This window comes from Geotrypetes seraphini, chromosome 3, assembly GCF_902459505.1.
Source record: "Geotrypetes seraphini chromosome 3, aGeoSer1.1, whole genome shotgun sequence".
In the NCBI taxonomy this organism is placed as follows: domain Eukaryota; kingdom Metazoa; phylum Chordata; class Amphibia; order Gymnophiona; family Dermophiidae; genus Geotrypetes; species Geotrypetes seraphini.
The window spans coordinates 74,329,909-74,344,010 of NC_047086.1; the positions used below are offsets into that span (position 1 = coordinate 74,329,909).

At 41.8% G+C, this 14,102-nt stretch overlaps 1 protein-coding gene across 1 annotated transcript in view; it reads left to right on the top strand.

Annotated features, from left to right (window-relative positions):
• CSMD1 (CUB and Sushi multiple domains 1) overlaps positions 1–14,102 on the top strand; it is a 2,397,241-nt gene that overhangs the window by 2,328,070 nt on the left and 55,069 nt on the right. The window contains exon 65 of the mRNA XM_033936341.1: positions 7,391–7,435. Within this exon, the coding sequence (XP_033792232.1) occupies positions 7,391–7,435 (45 nt within the window). The remainder of the gene's footprint in view (positions 1–7,390; positions 7,436–14,102) is intronic.

Sequence of the window (14,102 nt, forward strand, 5' to 3'; positions counted from 1 at the left end):
GTATGAGATTTTAAGAAGTCTTGAAACCATTTTATTATCTACGGTTAGGCACCAGAATAATGTGCACTAAGGGCAAATTCTATAATGGTGGTTGTGCATACAAAACTTTTTCCGAATTCTCATCCTTAAGCATTATGTGGGGCAGCTTTTGTCTTATCAGGCAGCACAACTAGGATCTGATTTGCTTCCTCTGATTTTATATTCTGTTTCATATATGCTTTTTGGCGTTTGTTAAAAAATTTGGGCACTGTCATCTTGAAATAGGGACACTGGATCCTCTGTTCTATTGTCCTTTGATACTCAGCTTTTGAAAATCAAAATGTGGGGACAAATCAATTTGATTCTGGAGTCTTCGATTCCGTTATTTTATGAGGTGGTTATCTGTGGTACTTTGTTGTCACCTAAACCTCCATTAGATAGATATAAAAGCAGATTATTTGCCATAATAACTGGGATAGCCATGCAAATGGTTACTAAGAACTAAAAAAAATTGGGATATATTTAATTTCTCCTTTTGGTGGGATTCTTTATGTTTATGCTATAAATATGAAAAAAATGAATGCAGAAATTTCATGTAATTTAAATTAACATGGGGTCCATTGACAAATTTTGTTAACACTGATTAGCTGGATTATCCCCTTATTTCCTATTTGATTTGTGCATCCAGGGAGGGGGTATTATATTTTGTTATATTAATTGACCAAAGGAAAGTGCTGTTTATGATTTTAATTGTATGTATGTAGTAATGCACTTTGTTTTTGTTCTTGAAGTAGGGTGGGGGATGGAGGGAAATGTATGGTAGTATTTCTTTTGATCGATTGCAAGTGCTGTCTTGAAATTAATTGTATGTATATTTTAATGCACTGTTTTTGAATGGAAAATTAATAAAGTTGAAACAACAAAATCTTTGGGCTCTTTTTACAAAGCCACGATAGGGGTTTGTACTTCAGGCTGGCAAGGTAAATGCTCTGACGCTCATAGGAATTCTATGAACATCAGAGTATTTACCTCATCGGCCCTTGGTAGAAACCTCTGCCTCAGCTTTGTAAAAGCCAGCGTTTGTTATTTATAAATTTTTTTGTCTCATTAATGCAGTATTTGTTTTGTAATTCACAGAGATTGTTCACCCTCCTATAGCCTTGTAAACCGCATAGAACTGCAGGGTGTTTGCAGTATACTGTACTGTACATGTAAATAAAATTGTTATGTTTTGGTTTTCAATTCAAAGGGGTCCGATGGATTATTTCTTGGATAGTTTTCTTCTGAAAATTGGCTACATGGTCCATGCACAACAGAGCAAACAGCAGACCAACACTTTTTTTTTGCAAATTTTTTTATTGAGAGAGAAACAATTGGAATACAGTAAGAACAGAAGTGAAACGGGATGTTCTTGCGGTTGGTGTGCCCTGAGAGAGTGGTTTGGAGTTTTTCTGCCTCTCGTTGTTTCTCTCTTCATGGCCAACACTTGTAGAATGTGATAGTAAGGACTTTAATTCAACCAAATAAATACTTATATCTGACTTGACCACGTTTTGCCAAAAGGCTGCATCAGAGACAAAACTGTAAGATAAAACAAATTAGAATCACGTGCTAATAATCATATTACATAAAATTTAAAAAGTTTAGAAATAAATATCATGTGGATAAAAATACAAAAAAAAGAAAATATAACAACCATGCAAAGTACTTGGAACATGCAAAACAATTAAAAAATAACTGAAAATAATAAAACTTGCAGTGATAAATAATTGGAATGTGATAAGAACTTATAAAATGATCAAAATATGGCAAGTGGGCAGACATTTTCACCAATGTGCACAAAAGTGAAGCAGGCCAGAGAAACAATTCATCTCATCAATGAATGTACAACATAAACAGACACACTAGTTGTGGGATCAGTGTGTGTTTCCTACAAGCTATTATATAGATTTAATTTTTTAAGCATTGGGGCATGTTTCGGGGGTGGAGAGTAGGCATGCCTAGCTCTACTCAGCAAAGCGACATCACCATGCACCATAGCATGGAAACCCTTTCCGCCTAATAAATAGGTGGTGGTAGGAGCTCACGTACTAATGGCCATGCGTTAATTTGCAGTGGCAAAGTGCTCAGTCATGAGTGCTTCCCAGGTGCAGACTTCATTTTTTATGTCACATTCGCATCTTCTCTAATTACGGAACATTGGGAGGTTCCGGAGAGCTCCATAAGGGAAGCCAAGTCAATGATAGGCTCAGGAGTAATCTAAGGAAATACTTTTTACAGAAAGGGTGGTAGATGCATAGCAAAGTCTCCCAGAAGAAGTGGTGGAGACAGAGACTGTGTCTGAATTCAAAAGGGCCTGGGATAGGCATGTGGGATCTCTTAGAGAGAGGAAGAGATAATGGTTACTGAGGATGGACAGACTGGATGGTACATTTTTTCACAAGTTCAGTTCCTTGACCTGGCCACAGCAGGTCTTGGTCAGATCTAAGCCACTTGCTTTAGATCTGCCTTTGCCTTTCAAGCACACTGGCTCACTTCCTCAGCTCACAAGCCCTGCTGGCTCTCATAAACTTCAGGCTTCAAAAAACCAAAAACTATGAATATCAATAGTATGGAAACTCAACTCCAAAAGAATTGGTATAATTTTCCTTTTTAATCACAACACAAAGATAACAGCTGCACTGCTAATTCAATTATTGAATAAAGGGGTTTCAGTATGGGCTCAATTATCCCTACGAGTGACCAAAAGCCCCAGGTGACTAGCACCAGACCCAAGGATCTAAATAAACCCTGCCCTGTACATCATGATACCCTTATTTTATAAAAAGCATTTAATCAATAACCAGCAAATAAATATAAAGTGCAGACGTGCATCCGGTGTGGGAAAGAGGAAAAAGGTATGTTTAAAAAACCCACAAAATTCAATGACAAAAAAATCTCCAAAAATCATTGTGGAAACAGTCAGTTCTCGAATTCATAAATATGTGAATAAATAATTTCAAAAGTTGTTAAATTCATCAATTCTAAGAATTAAAAAAATCATATCAAAGTCCATATCAAAATACCATTGTATCTCTGATCCTCAATAAATAGAAAATCAATAGAAAAAGATCATGAAAAAGACACTACAAAGTCAATCAATCAAAGCACTTAGCTGAGTTTTCCATTTCATGTGTTAAAATTCATATCGCCACCATATCTCCACTCAGCAGTGCAGCTGCTATCTTTGTGTTGGGATTAAAAAGGAAAATTATACCAATTATTTTGGAGTTGAGTCTCATAAACTTCAGCCATGTGACTGAAGCACTCCACTGGTTTAAACACTGTATTAAACCAATGTATGGGATCATTCTACCCTTAGATCTACTTATAGATTCCATCCAAGATATAACTTACTATCCCATCTGATGTAGCACTGAGTTACTTCATACAGTTTGTTTTCTTTTGCCAGCACACAATTTTTTCTTCCGTCAGAAACACTGACTTGTCTCTGACTACTTAATTGGTTAATTGCCTCCCACAGTCCTGTTTGCTTGGCAACTAGCAGCCTTTACCAATGTTAGCTTTCTTAAGCCTAACCATAAAACAGTTTCCTTTAAAGCTTCATAGTGCTTGGCTTCAGCTAGCACAGGTTTCCTTACAGAACCTTTGTTTCACTTTCAGTGGCGGAGCAGTGCTTTAAAACACATTCAGTGTCCATTTCAGTCATCTCAGTATTGATTAAATCACTGTCACTGCCTGCGGACCAAGTCTTCCTCCACTTCCATAAACTCAGCAGGTTCAGAGCCCCTAAACCAAGGGTGTCAAAGTCCCTCCTCGAGGGCCGCAATCCAGTCGGGTTTTCAGGATTTCCTCAATGAATCTGCATGAGATCTATTTGCATGCACTGCTTTCATTGTATGCTAACAGATCTCATGCATATTCATTGGGGAAATCCTGAAAACCCGAATGGATTGTGGCCCTCGAGAAGGGACTTTGAGACCCCTGCCTTAGACCATTTCTCCCACTGCATCTCTTCATTCAGTGGGCATACCTGTAGCTCTAGCTCAGCTGGGTTCTGCTGCTTCTCTGAAGCTGGGTTTTCCGCTCTGCTTCCTCTGGGCTTGGCTACTCGCTGGCTCTACCCCAGTGGTAAAGGAACCTCCCTTTTATCTTCAAACAGTAAGGTGATTACCACCAGCCCCAAGTGTGTCCCTCTCCCTGATTGGCTGGATGTTTCACAGCTCTGACCTATTCTGAACCAAAACTCTGCCTAGTAATAGGTACAACTATCTTGCCATTAGGAATTAACCCTTTCTGAAATGTTCTCCCTGAGAGTTTTAACACAGCAGTGACAGGTTTGGTTTTAGACCTGGGAAGTGATAATAATAATAATAATAATTTTATTCTTGTATACCGCCATACCCGTAAAGTTCTAGGCGGTTTACATCCATTAATTAAGGTCCGTGATAACACACGGATTTACAAAATTTTGACAAAGATACAGGCAATGAAGTGGGGGGGGGAACTCTTTGAAGAGATTAGGTCGAGGTAACGGTAATACAGGAGGAAGGGTTGTAAGATATGATATAGCGAGAGAGAGATAAAATCGGGAGGGGGGAGAGAGGGACAGCCGAAGGGGCGGGGTAGAGAGGGAAAGGGGAGAAAATAGGGGGCAAGGGGGATTAAAAGGCCTGTTCACGGAAAAGGTGCGTTTTGAGAAGTTTTCTGAAGCTAAGGTAAGAGGGGGCCTCGAGTATCATTTGGGCAAGCCAAGGGTTCAGCTTGGCTGCCTGGTAAGCAAAGGTTTTGTCGAGAAATCTTTTGAAATGACATAATTTTAGGGATACCTGATAAACAGGTACCCGATGGCTTAACCCCAGGCTTTGCAGTGACTTTGGGCAATATATTCTTCTTTTGCACAGGTTTAAGTGTTGTTTTCTGTTGGTGCTGTGCAGGAATGGGTGTTAAACCTTCTGTGTGATTCTCTGTCATTGACTTATCACTCAACTTCCCAACACTCATAGGGTCTTCCCTGTCACAGTACACTCAACAATAACACCTAGATCCTTTTCCTAGGAAGTGACTTCTTCCATGGAACCCTGCATCAAGTAGCTATAGTTCAGACGGGTAATCCTAATGGCTCCGAATTGGCCGTGTTGGCCTTGGTACAGGAAGTTGGTGCACCTGTAAAGAAACAAAGGTCTCCAGCTACCGGTGCAGATGGATCTCTTGTCTTAGGATGTAGTTCCCCAAGGGAATCTTGAACACTTTGGTTTTGAGGCATGGCTCTTGTGCATGCAGCCCTAGTGTGGAAAAGTTATTCAGAGGTGGTTATTTCTACCCTCCGTAGAGCCAAGAGACCAGCAACCATTATGGCATATGTAAGGTCTGGAGGTTGTTTCAACAGTGGTGATAACCAGATCAGGCAGATCTTTGTGGCAGTGGTGTTGGCCTTTCTGCAGACCGGCCTGAAAAAGGGTAGTAGAATCCCTTAAAGTGCAAGTGACGGGTGTCTCATGTTTCAGAGCCTGAGTGGAAAGAGGTTCCTTGACTTTGCATCTGAATATAGTCAGATTTTTGAAGGGGACGTTCAGGTTGAGAATGCTGGTAAGACAGCTGTTTTGCCACACAGAACCTTAATATTGTGCTGAATGGCCTCTGCAAGGCATCTTTTGAGACTTTGCAGGATGTGTCCCTGCTGGATCTAACAGTGAAGACAGTTTTTTGTAGCCATAGCCTCAGCGAGGAGAGTTTCAAAGATATAGGCACTTTCATGCAGGGAACTGTTCCTTAGAATTACAAAAGCGGGAGTATTTCTACAAACTGTTTCTTCATTCTTACCGAAGGTGGTGTCTTCATTCCATGTTAATCAGGAAGTCAGTTTACTTACCTTCCAAACAGCAGGTTCCAAGAAGAGGGACAAAATACTGACCCTGCTGGATGTATGGATATGTCTTCCCTGATATCTAGAAGCGACCAATGAGCTTCGGCTTTCAGAACATCTTTTTGTCTTGACCAATGCTGCTAGGCTAAGCAAGCTGGCATCTAAGACAACTATTTTCAGATGGATTTGTAAGGCTATTTCTTAGATGTACATTGGCTGTGGTATACAGCCACCATTTGCTTTGAGAGGACACTCAACAAGAAGAGTGGCGTCTTCATGGGTGAAGACGAGGGACATTCCTCCTGAAGAGATCTGTAAAGCAGCTACATGGTCCACTCTTCATACATATACAAAGTTTTTTAGGGTGGATGTAGCAGTGAGAGAGGATACTACTTTCGTGTCCTTGGTGTTAAGGGCAGTCTCATTGGCCCCGCCATAGACTCAGGAGATTGCTTTGGTACGTAACCAATCATCAGGATTCAGGTCCTTCACACCAGAAGGGAAGATTAGATACTTACTTCAATAATCTTCTTTCTGGAAGAAGGACATGCAAGTCCTTACACTCTGCCATCAGTCTGGAGTTTGCCTGCCTACTGTTTCAATAAATACGTGTGTCCAGAGCTAGAGATTTTCTCCTGTCAGTCAGATGTAAAACAAACACACAAAAAAACTAAAAGAAAATATGGTGTGAGACTATGAGCTCCATAAGTTCAACGTTGGTTGCATTTTGTTGGGTGTTACCTGTTGGTTTCATCTAAGTTGTTTAAGGTGTTGCTTAACCTTGTTTACAATGTTTTACAGAGCAGATCAGAAATATATTTGTGGGAAGAATCCCTGCCCCCCCCCCTTCCTAGTTCTCTGTTTTAGTGCTGTTCGATTGCTTTGGTACAAACTGAAGAGGGTTTTACAGCACTGGGGAAGGATGCGGAGCTGAAGAATGCAGATTTCATCCTTCTGCAATCAATTTGCAAGTATGAGATAATCATCTATAATCAGGACTCATATGGCTTTCTTCCAGAAAGAAGATTATCAAGGTAAGTACCTAATCTTCCTATCTGGTTAAATTAAAATAATTTCTATCATTGCCTACAATTGTTGCTCTGCAGGCATGCATACTTTACAATAACACAGATGGTTGAAAATCACTCTCTATATATTAACTGCCTCAAAGTTTTTTTATGCAGTGGGCTTTGACCATGAGAAGTAACTCCCCTCTTACTGTATCTCTCCCTCTTTTTGTTTTTTTTGATAGGCCAACAATTGTAACTAGTATCTCCTCCCGCCCTCTTGTAGCAAGTCTATGTTCATCGTTTGTATTTGTCTGGCCCCCCAATAATTTTGGTTTTGTTCTTTTAAAAATGTATATGCACACCGCTTAGACTGGTAGATAGGTAGTATATCAAAATAAAATTAAACTTGAAACTTGAACTCTGGTGTAGCATGCTGAACTGTAGTAAATAGGGGCTTGAGTTATGCAAGAAAGATGATATTGCTCATCGGTATAAGTTGGTTTTGCCTTTCTTTCTTCTTTTTTTATTTTTATAGATAAAGGGATCAGAGAAATTAATGAAACATTAGCTAAGACTCCAGGTATGTATGCTGGAAGTATCTGACATTTTATGTAAAGGAAACAAATATGTTCTTTGCGTATGCCATTAGTAATAGCATGTTTTATTTTTAGCCTCTAGTATGATTAATCTTTGACTAGGCATCACATTCATCACACTCAACAGCTCTGACACCAATGTGATGCTCAAAGTGTCTCCCTCTAAAATTCTGTCACTGGAAACTTGAATTTTCACATTGCAATTTATTCTGACACAAAGTAGGTAACTGTTGAGAATGTTTTCAGTTACAGATATTTTAATCTGCCAACTTTTAAACATGTTTCCATCAAAATGAACTAGTAGAAAGGTGGTTTGAAAAGTTTCATAAAAAAGCAAGTTAAATGACATGGTTTCTATCAAGGGCTATACACTTTAGTCCAGCGAATTTGCAGTTTTTTAATAAGCTATTTTTCCTGTGATATGATAAAACTGGAAACTCGCTGGAGTAAGACCCATATTCTATAAACAGCACCTTAAGTTAGGCACCTTACTTACTCTCCCCCCTTTTTTTTTATACAAAGCCACGTTAGTGGCTGCTGCATGGCAAAAGCATTGAAGTGTAGCCAGAGGTTGTGGTAAGAGTGGATAGCGTAGCTGGTTTAAGGAAAGGTTTGGACAATTTCCTGGAGGAAAAGTCCATAGTCTGTTATTGAGAAAGACAAGGGGGAAGCCACTGCTTGCCCTGTATTGATAGCATGGAATATTGCTACTCATTGGGTTTTGGCCAGGTAGTAGATTGGCCACCGTGAGAGGGGGCTACTGGGCTAGATGGACCATTGGCCTGACCCAGTAAGGCTATTCTTATGTTCTTATGTTATGTTCTTTAAATCCCTATGGGCTTCAGGGCAGTTACCGCAGCAGCCCACACTAAAAGAGGGGATTCATGGGTAAAGCCATTTAAAAATGATTTTAAAATCTTTTTATTTTTAAAGTAGGTGCCTAGAAAACAGTGCCTTCATTGCGTCTACTGAGGCAACTCTGAACTCCTAAAGTCAAAGTAAGCGTGGTTAACACCGGAAATGACCTTAGGCATTGTTAAGCACCTCCTGTAGGTCTTTAAAACCCTGGACTACATTTTTGGTGCCTACTTTTAACAAAAGCTGTGATTCTGCATGATTAACACACGATGAACGGCCGTTTTTTTTTAGGCGGCTGCCGATAATGGCGCTGTTTACAGAAACTGGCCCTAAGTGTATAGCCCTCGATGGAGACTATGTTATTTAACTTGCCTTTTAACCAAACTTTTCAAACCACCTTTGTATTTTTTTCTAGTGTTGCCCAAGCATATTAAAGTAATTGCAGTAATTTTTGGCAGTCAGTTTCTTTAATTTTTAAAACATTTTTTAATATTTTACTTAGCAGTCTAAAGTGTTCTCTCATTTACACACACACACACACACCCTCTTTTACTAAGCCAAGGTCAAGGTTTCTCCCATGGTCTGGAGCGCTAAATGTTCTGACACAATTTCAACACTAATGGAATTCCTATGAGCGCCGGAGCAATATTGGCGCATTTATCACTCTGAGCTGGGTAGAAACCTATACCGTGGCTTAGTAAAAGAGGAGTTTAATTCCAATTCTCAGAACAAATGCTAATTAGAAATTCTTGAACATTTCTACCCTTAACTCCACGTCCCTGCCTTTTCCATCCTGTATGCCTTTTCTTTCCCCCCTCAATTACCTCCAGATGCATCTCCCCCCCATGCCATCAGCTGAGTGCTAGGCCACCGCCCATTTGTGTCTGATCTCCCTAAGTAGATACAAAAAGGAGGCAAAAAATGTCAATAAGGACTCTATGAGTGTGTCTATCAGCTAATCACTCCTAACAAACCAAACCACACAGGTACCAAATATCAATTGAAGGATAGGGGCGCTCTCAGTGTGAGGTTGTTAGCGACGGGAGAACAAACTCCAGCGCTTCCACTTACAAAGACGGAGGTGAATCACCCCGCCTGCACACCATCATCGGGCGTCCCTAGTGTGCAAAATCAACTGTGCAGAATTAATAACAATAAATAAGTCACAAACAGTGAACTAGTGAGAGAGTGAATCAAACTGAAAACCCACTCATAGAGTCCTCCCCAGCCTAATCCCCAAGATACAAAATGAAACCACAGCCAACTTAGCTTTTTAAAGCGAGCCAAATGAAGTCAATGAGCATTGCAGGAGACCAGAATAGTCATAGGATCAACCGGTTTCGGGTGAAACCCTTCATCAGGATCTTAAGGCTGGAGCAGAACCGGCTGGGAGGGAAGCAGGAGAGCCCGCAGAAGCAACTGACTGGGCTTAAAAGCAGATCCAAAATGACATCAGCCACTTTCAACCAATCAAAAACAACTAAGAAGAAAAAACAAGGAGGAGTCACCACTAGCTCAAACTATGGTGTTCCACTCCACACATTCATTCAGACCCCCCGGAACGATCGTGTTAAGCTTGAAAATCCAATGTTGTTCTCTCAATTGGAGTTGTGTCATTCTGTCTCCTCTATAGGTATCAGGAATTTGTTCCAGCACCATCCATGTTAAGTGTTGGAATTCATGGCCCAATTGTAAACAATGGGAAACCATAGGAGCCGACTCGACAGCCTGGTGAAGTCTACTCTTGTGTTCCGTCAACCTGGTTTTGATCATTCTACATGTGCGACCTATGTAGGATAACCCACAGGGACAGTTGATGACATACACAACCCACCGTGATTCACAAGTGGTGTGACTCCTTAACTGAAATTCCCTGTGGGTATAAGGATCATGCCAACTAGATGCAGTAATGGTGTTTGCACACATGGAACAACGTCCACAAGGTAGATGAGAGCCAGGACTGCTGTTGGTAACCCGAGTAGACAACAAATTCTTTAGATTCCTAGGGCGCGAGAATGCAATGAGGGGGGGTTCCTGAAAGATAGAGTGGAAACTCAAAACCTGCCAGTGTTGTCTGATAAAGGCAGCCATTTGTTGAGCCCGAGGGGAATATGTAACCACACATACTTGTCGTTCAGGATCAGAACGCTGAACATGATGGAGCAATAGTTCAGGATTAGCATGCCGGGCACGTAAATAAGCTCGTCTGATAGTCCACTCCGGGTATCCTCTTTCCAAAAAACGTTGGGATAAATCCCTGGCCTGGATTTTAAATTCAGCCAGGGAAGAACAAATCCGGCGAATTCTCAAAAATTGACCGACCGGAATAGCCTGTTTGAGTCTGGAAGGATGACAACTAGTAAAATGTAAATAGGTATTCCGGTCGGTCACTTTTCTAAACACAGACGTTGTCAGTTTCCCCGCGCTCTTGGTCACCACAGTATCTAAATAAGTCACTGAAAGAGCACTTGTAGTGGCAGTGAACTTCAGATGAATGTCCACTGAGTTGAGCCAGTCCAAAAACACATGAAAACGAGCCAAGGAATCCGTCCATATTAAAAACACATCATCGATGAAGCGAAACCACACCGAGATGGCAGACATCCAAGTGGACTGATAAAGGAAACACTCCTCAAAATTAGACACATACAGATTGGCAACACTGGGGGCCATGGCGGTACCCATCGCTACCCCGTGCGTCTGTAAATAAAAATCTCCTTGAGCTTCAAAAAAATTCCGTTGCAGAACAAAAGTGGATAAAGTCTGCAAAAAAGAAGCAGGGATTCTGTTGTCAATGGGCAAAGCGGACAAATTCTTTTCCACTATCTTTAACGCTTCAGCCTGAGGGATGTTGCTGTAAAGTGCTTCAAGATCCATGACTATCAAAAGATCAGTGGACTGGACTTCAAGTGCTCTGATACTTCTTAAGAAATGGGTGGTGTCCCAAATAAACGATTTCGCTTTGACCACCTGGGGTTTAAGAAAGTGGTCTACCATCTTGGACAACGGCTCCAGGACAGTCCCACGTAAAGACACAATGGGTCTGCCCGGGGGGTTGTGCAAAGACTTGTGTATCTTGGGGACAGTATAAAATTGAGGAGTGCGAGTAGGAGTCTGAGTGAGAAATTTAGCCTCAGTTTTAGTAATCATATTTTTGTCGAGAGCAGTTTGGACCACCTTAGCAATATCAGCCTGTAAGACAAGGGAGGGGTCAGACTCAAGCCTTCTGTACCATGCCGTGTTAGTAATATGGGCTTGTACTTGAGATAGGTACTGAGTGGTAGATTGGACAACAATAGCCCCTCCCTTGTCTGCGGGTTTGACGTCCAGGGTAGGATCAGTTCTCAATGCTTGAAGCGCCTGATACTGGACCCGGGTTAAATTGGTATACCTCTGGGTGTTACCACCAGACGCCATGCGATTAATCTCCCTGAACATCAAATCCCTAAACACTCTGATATGGACCCCCATATCAGAGTGTTTAGGGATTTGATGTTCAGGGAGATTAATCGCATGGCGTCTGGTGGTAACACCCAGAGGTATACCAATTTACAGGCTGATATTGCTAAGGTGGTCCAAACTGCTCTCGACAAAAATATGATTACTAAAACTGAGGCTAAATTTCTCACTCAGACTCCTACTCGCACTCCTCAATATGGGCTTGTACTTGAGATAGGTACTGAGTGGTAGATTGGACAACAATAGCCCCTCCCTTGTCTGCGGGTTTGACGTCCAGGGTAGGATCAGTTCTCAATGCTTGAAGCGCCTGATACTGGACCCGGGTTAAATTGGTATACCTCTGGGTGTTACCACCAGACGCCATGCGATTAATCTCCCTGAACATCAAATCCCTAAACACTCTGATATGGGGGTCCATATCAGAGTGTTTAGGGATTTGATGTTCAGGGAGATTAATCGCATGGCGTCTGGTGGTAACACCCAGAGGTATACCAATTTAACCCGGGTCCAGTATCAGGCGCTTCAAGCATTGAGAACTGATCCTACCCTGGACGTCAAACCCGCAGACAAGGGAGGGGCTATTGTTGTCCAATCTACCACTCAGTACCTATCTCAAGTACAAGCCCATATTACTAACACGGCATGGTACAGAAGGCTTGAGTCTGACCCCTCCCTTGTCTTACAGGCTGATATTGCTAAGGTGGTCCAAACTGCTCTCGACAAAAATATGATTACTAAAACTGAGGCTAAATTTCTCACTCAGACTCCTACTCGCACTCCTCAATTTTATACTGTCCCCAAGATACACAAGTCTTTGCACAACCCCCCGGGCAGACCCATTGTGTCTTTACGTGGGACTGTCCTGGAGCCGTTGTCCAAGATGGTAGACCACTTTCTTAAACCCCAGGTGGTCAAAGCGAAATCGTTTATTTGGGACACCACCCATTTCTTAAGAAGTATCAGAGCACTTGAAGTCCAGTCCACTGATCTTTTGATAGTCATGGATCTTGAAGCACTTTACAGCAACATCCCTCAGGCTGAAGCGTTAAAGATAGTGGAAAAGAATTTGTCCGCTTTGCCCATTGACAACAGAATCCCTGCTTCTTTTTTGCAGACTTTATCCACTTTTGTTCTGCAACGGAATTTTTTTGAAGCTCAAGGAGATTTTTATTTACAGACGCACGGGGTAGCGATGGGTACCGCCATGGCCCCCAGTGTTGCCAATCTGTATGTGTCTAATTTTGAGGAGTGTTTCCTTTATCAGTCCACTTGGATGTCTGCCATCTCGGTGTGGTTTCGCTTCATCGATGATGTGTTTTTAATATGGACGGATTCCTTGGCTCGTTTTCATGTGTTTTTGGACTGGCTCAACTCAGTGGACATTCATCTGAAGTTCACTGCCACTACAAGTGCTCTTTCAGTGACTTATTTAGATACTGTGGTGACCAAGAGCGCGGGGAAACTGACAACGTCTGTGTTTAGAAAAGTGACCGACCGGAATACCTATTTACATTTTACTAGTTGTCATCCTTCCAGACTCAAACAGGCTATTCCGGTCGGTCAATTTTTGAGAATTCGCCGGATTTGTTCTTCCCTGGCTGAATTTAAAATCCAGGCCAGGGATTTATCCCAACGTTTTTTGGAAAGAGGATACCCGGAGTGGACTATCAGACGAGCTTATTTACGTGCCCGGCATGCTAATCCTGAACTATTGCTCCATCATGTTCAGCGTTCTGATCCTGAACGACAAGTATGTGTGGTTACATATTCCCCTCGGGCTCAACAAATGGCTGCCTTTATCAGACAACACTGGCAGGTTTTGAGTTTCCACTCTATCTTTCAGGAACCCCCCCTCATTGCATTCTCGCGCCCTAGGAATCTAAAGAATTTGTTGTCTACTCGGGTTACCAACAGCAGTCCTGGCTCTCATCTACCTTGTGGACGTTGTTCCATGTGTGCAAACACCATTACTGCATCTAGTTGGCATGATCCTTATACCCACAGGGAATTTCAGTTAAGGAGTCACACCACTTGTGAATCACGGTGGGTTGTGTATGTCATCAACTGTCCCTGTGGGTTATCCTACATAGGTCGCACATGTAGAATGATCAAAACCAGGTTGACGGAACACAAGAGTAGACTTCACCAGGCTGTCGAGTCGGCTCCTATGGTTTCCCATTGTTTACAATTGGGCCATGAATTCCAACACTTAACATGGATGGTGCTGGAACAAATTCCTGATACCTATAGAGGAGACAGAATGACACAACTCCAATTGAGAGAACAACATTGGATTTTCAAGCTTAACACGATCGTTCCGGGGGGTCTGAATGA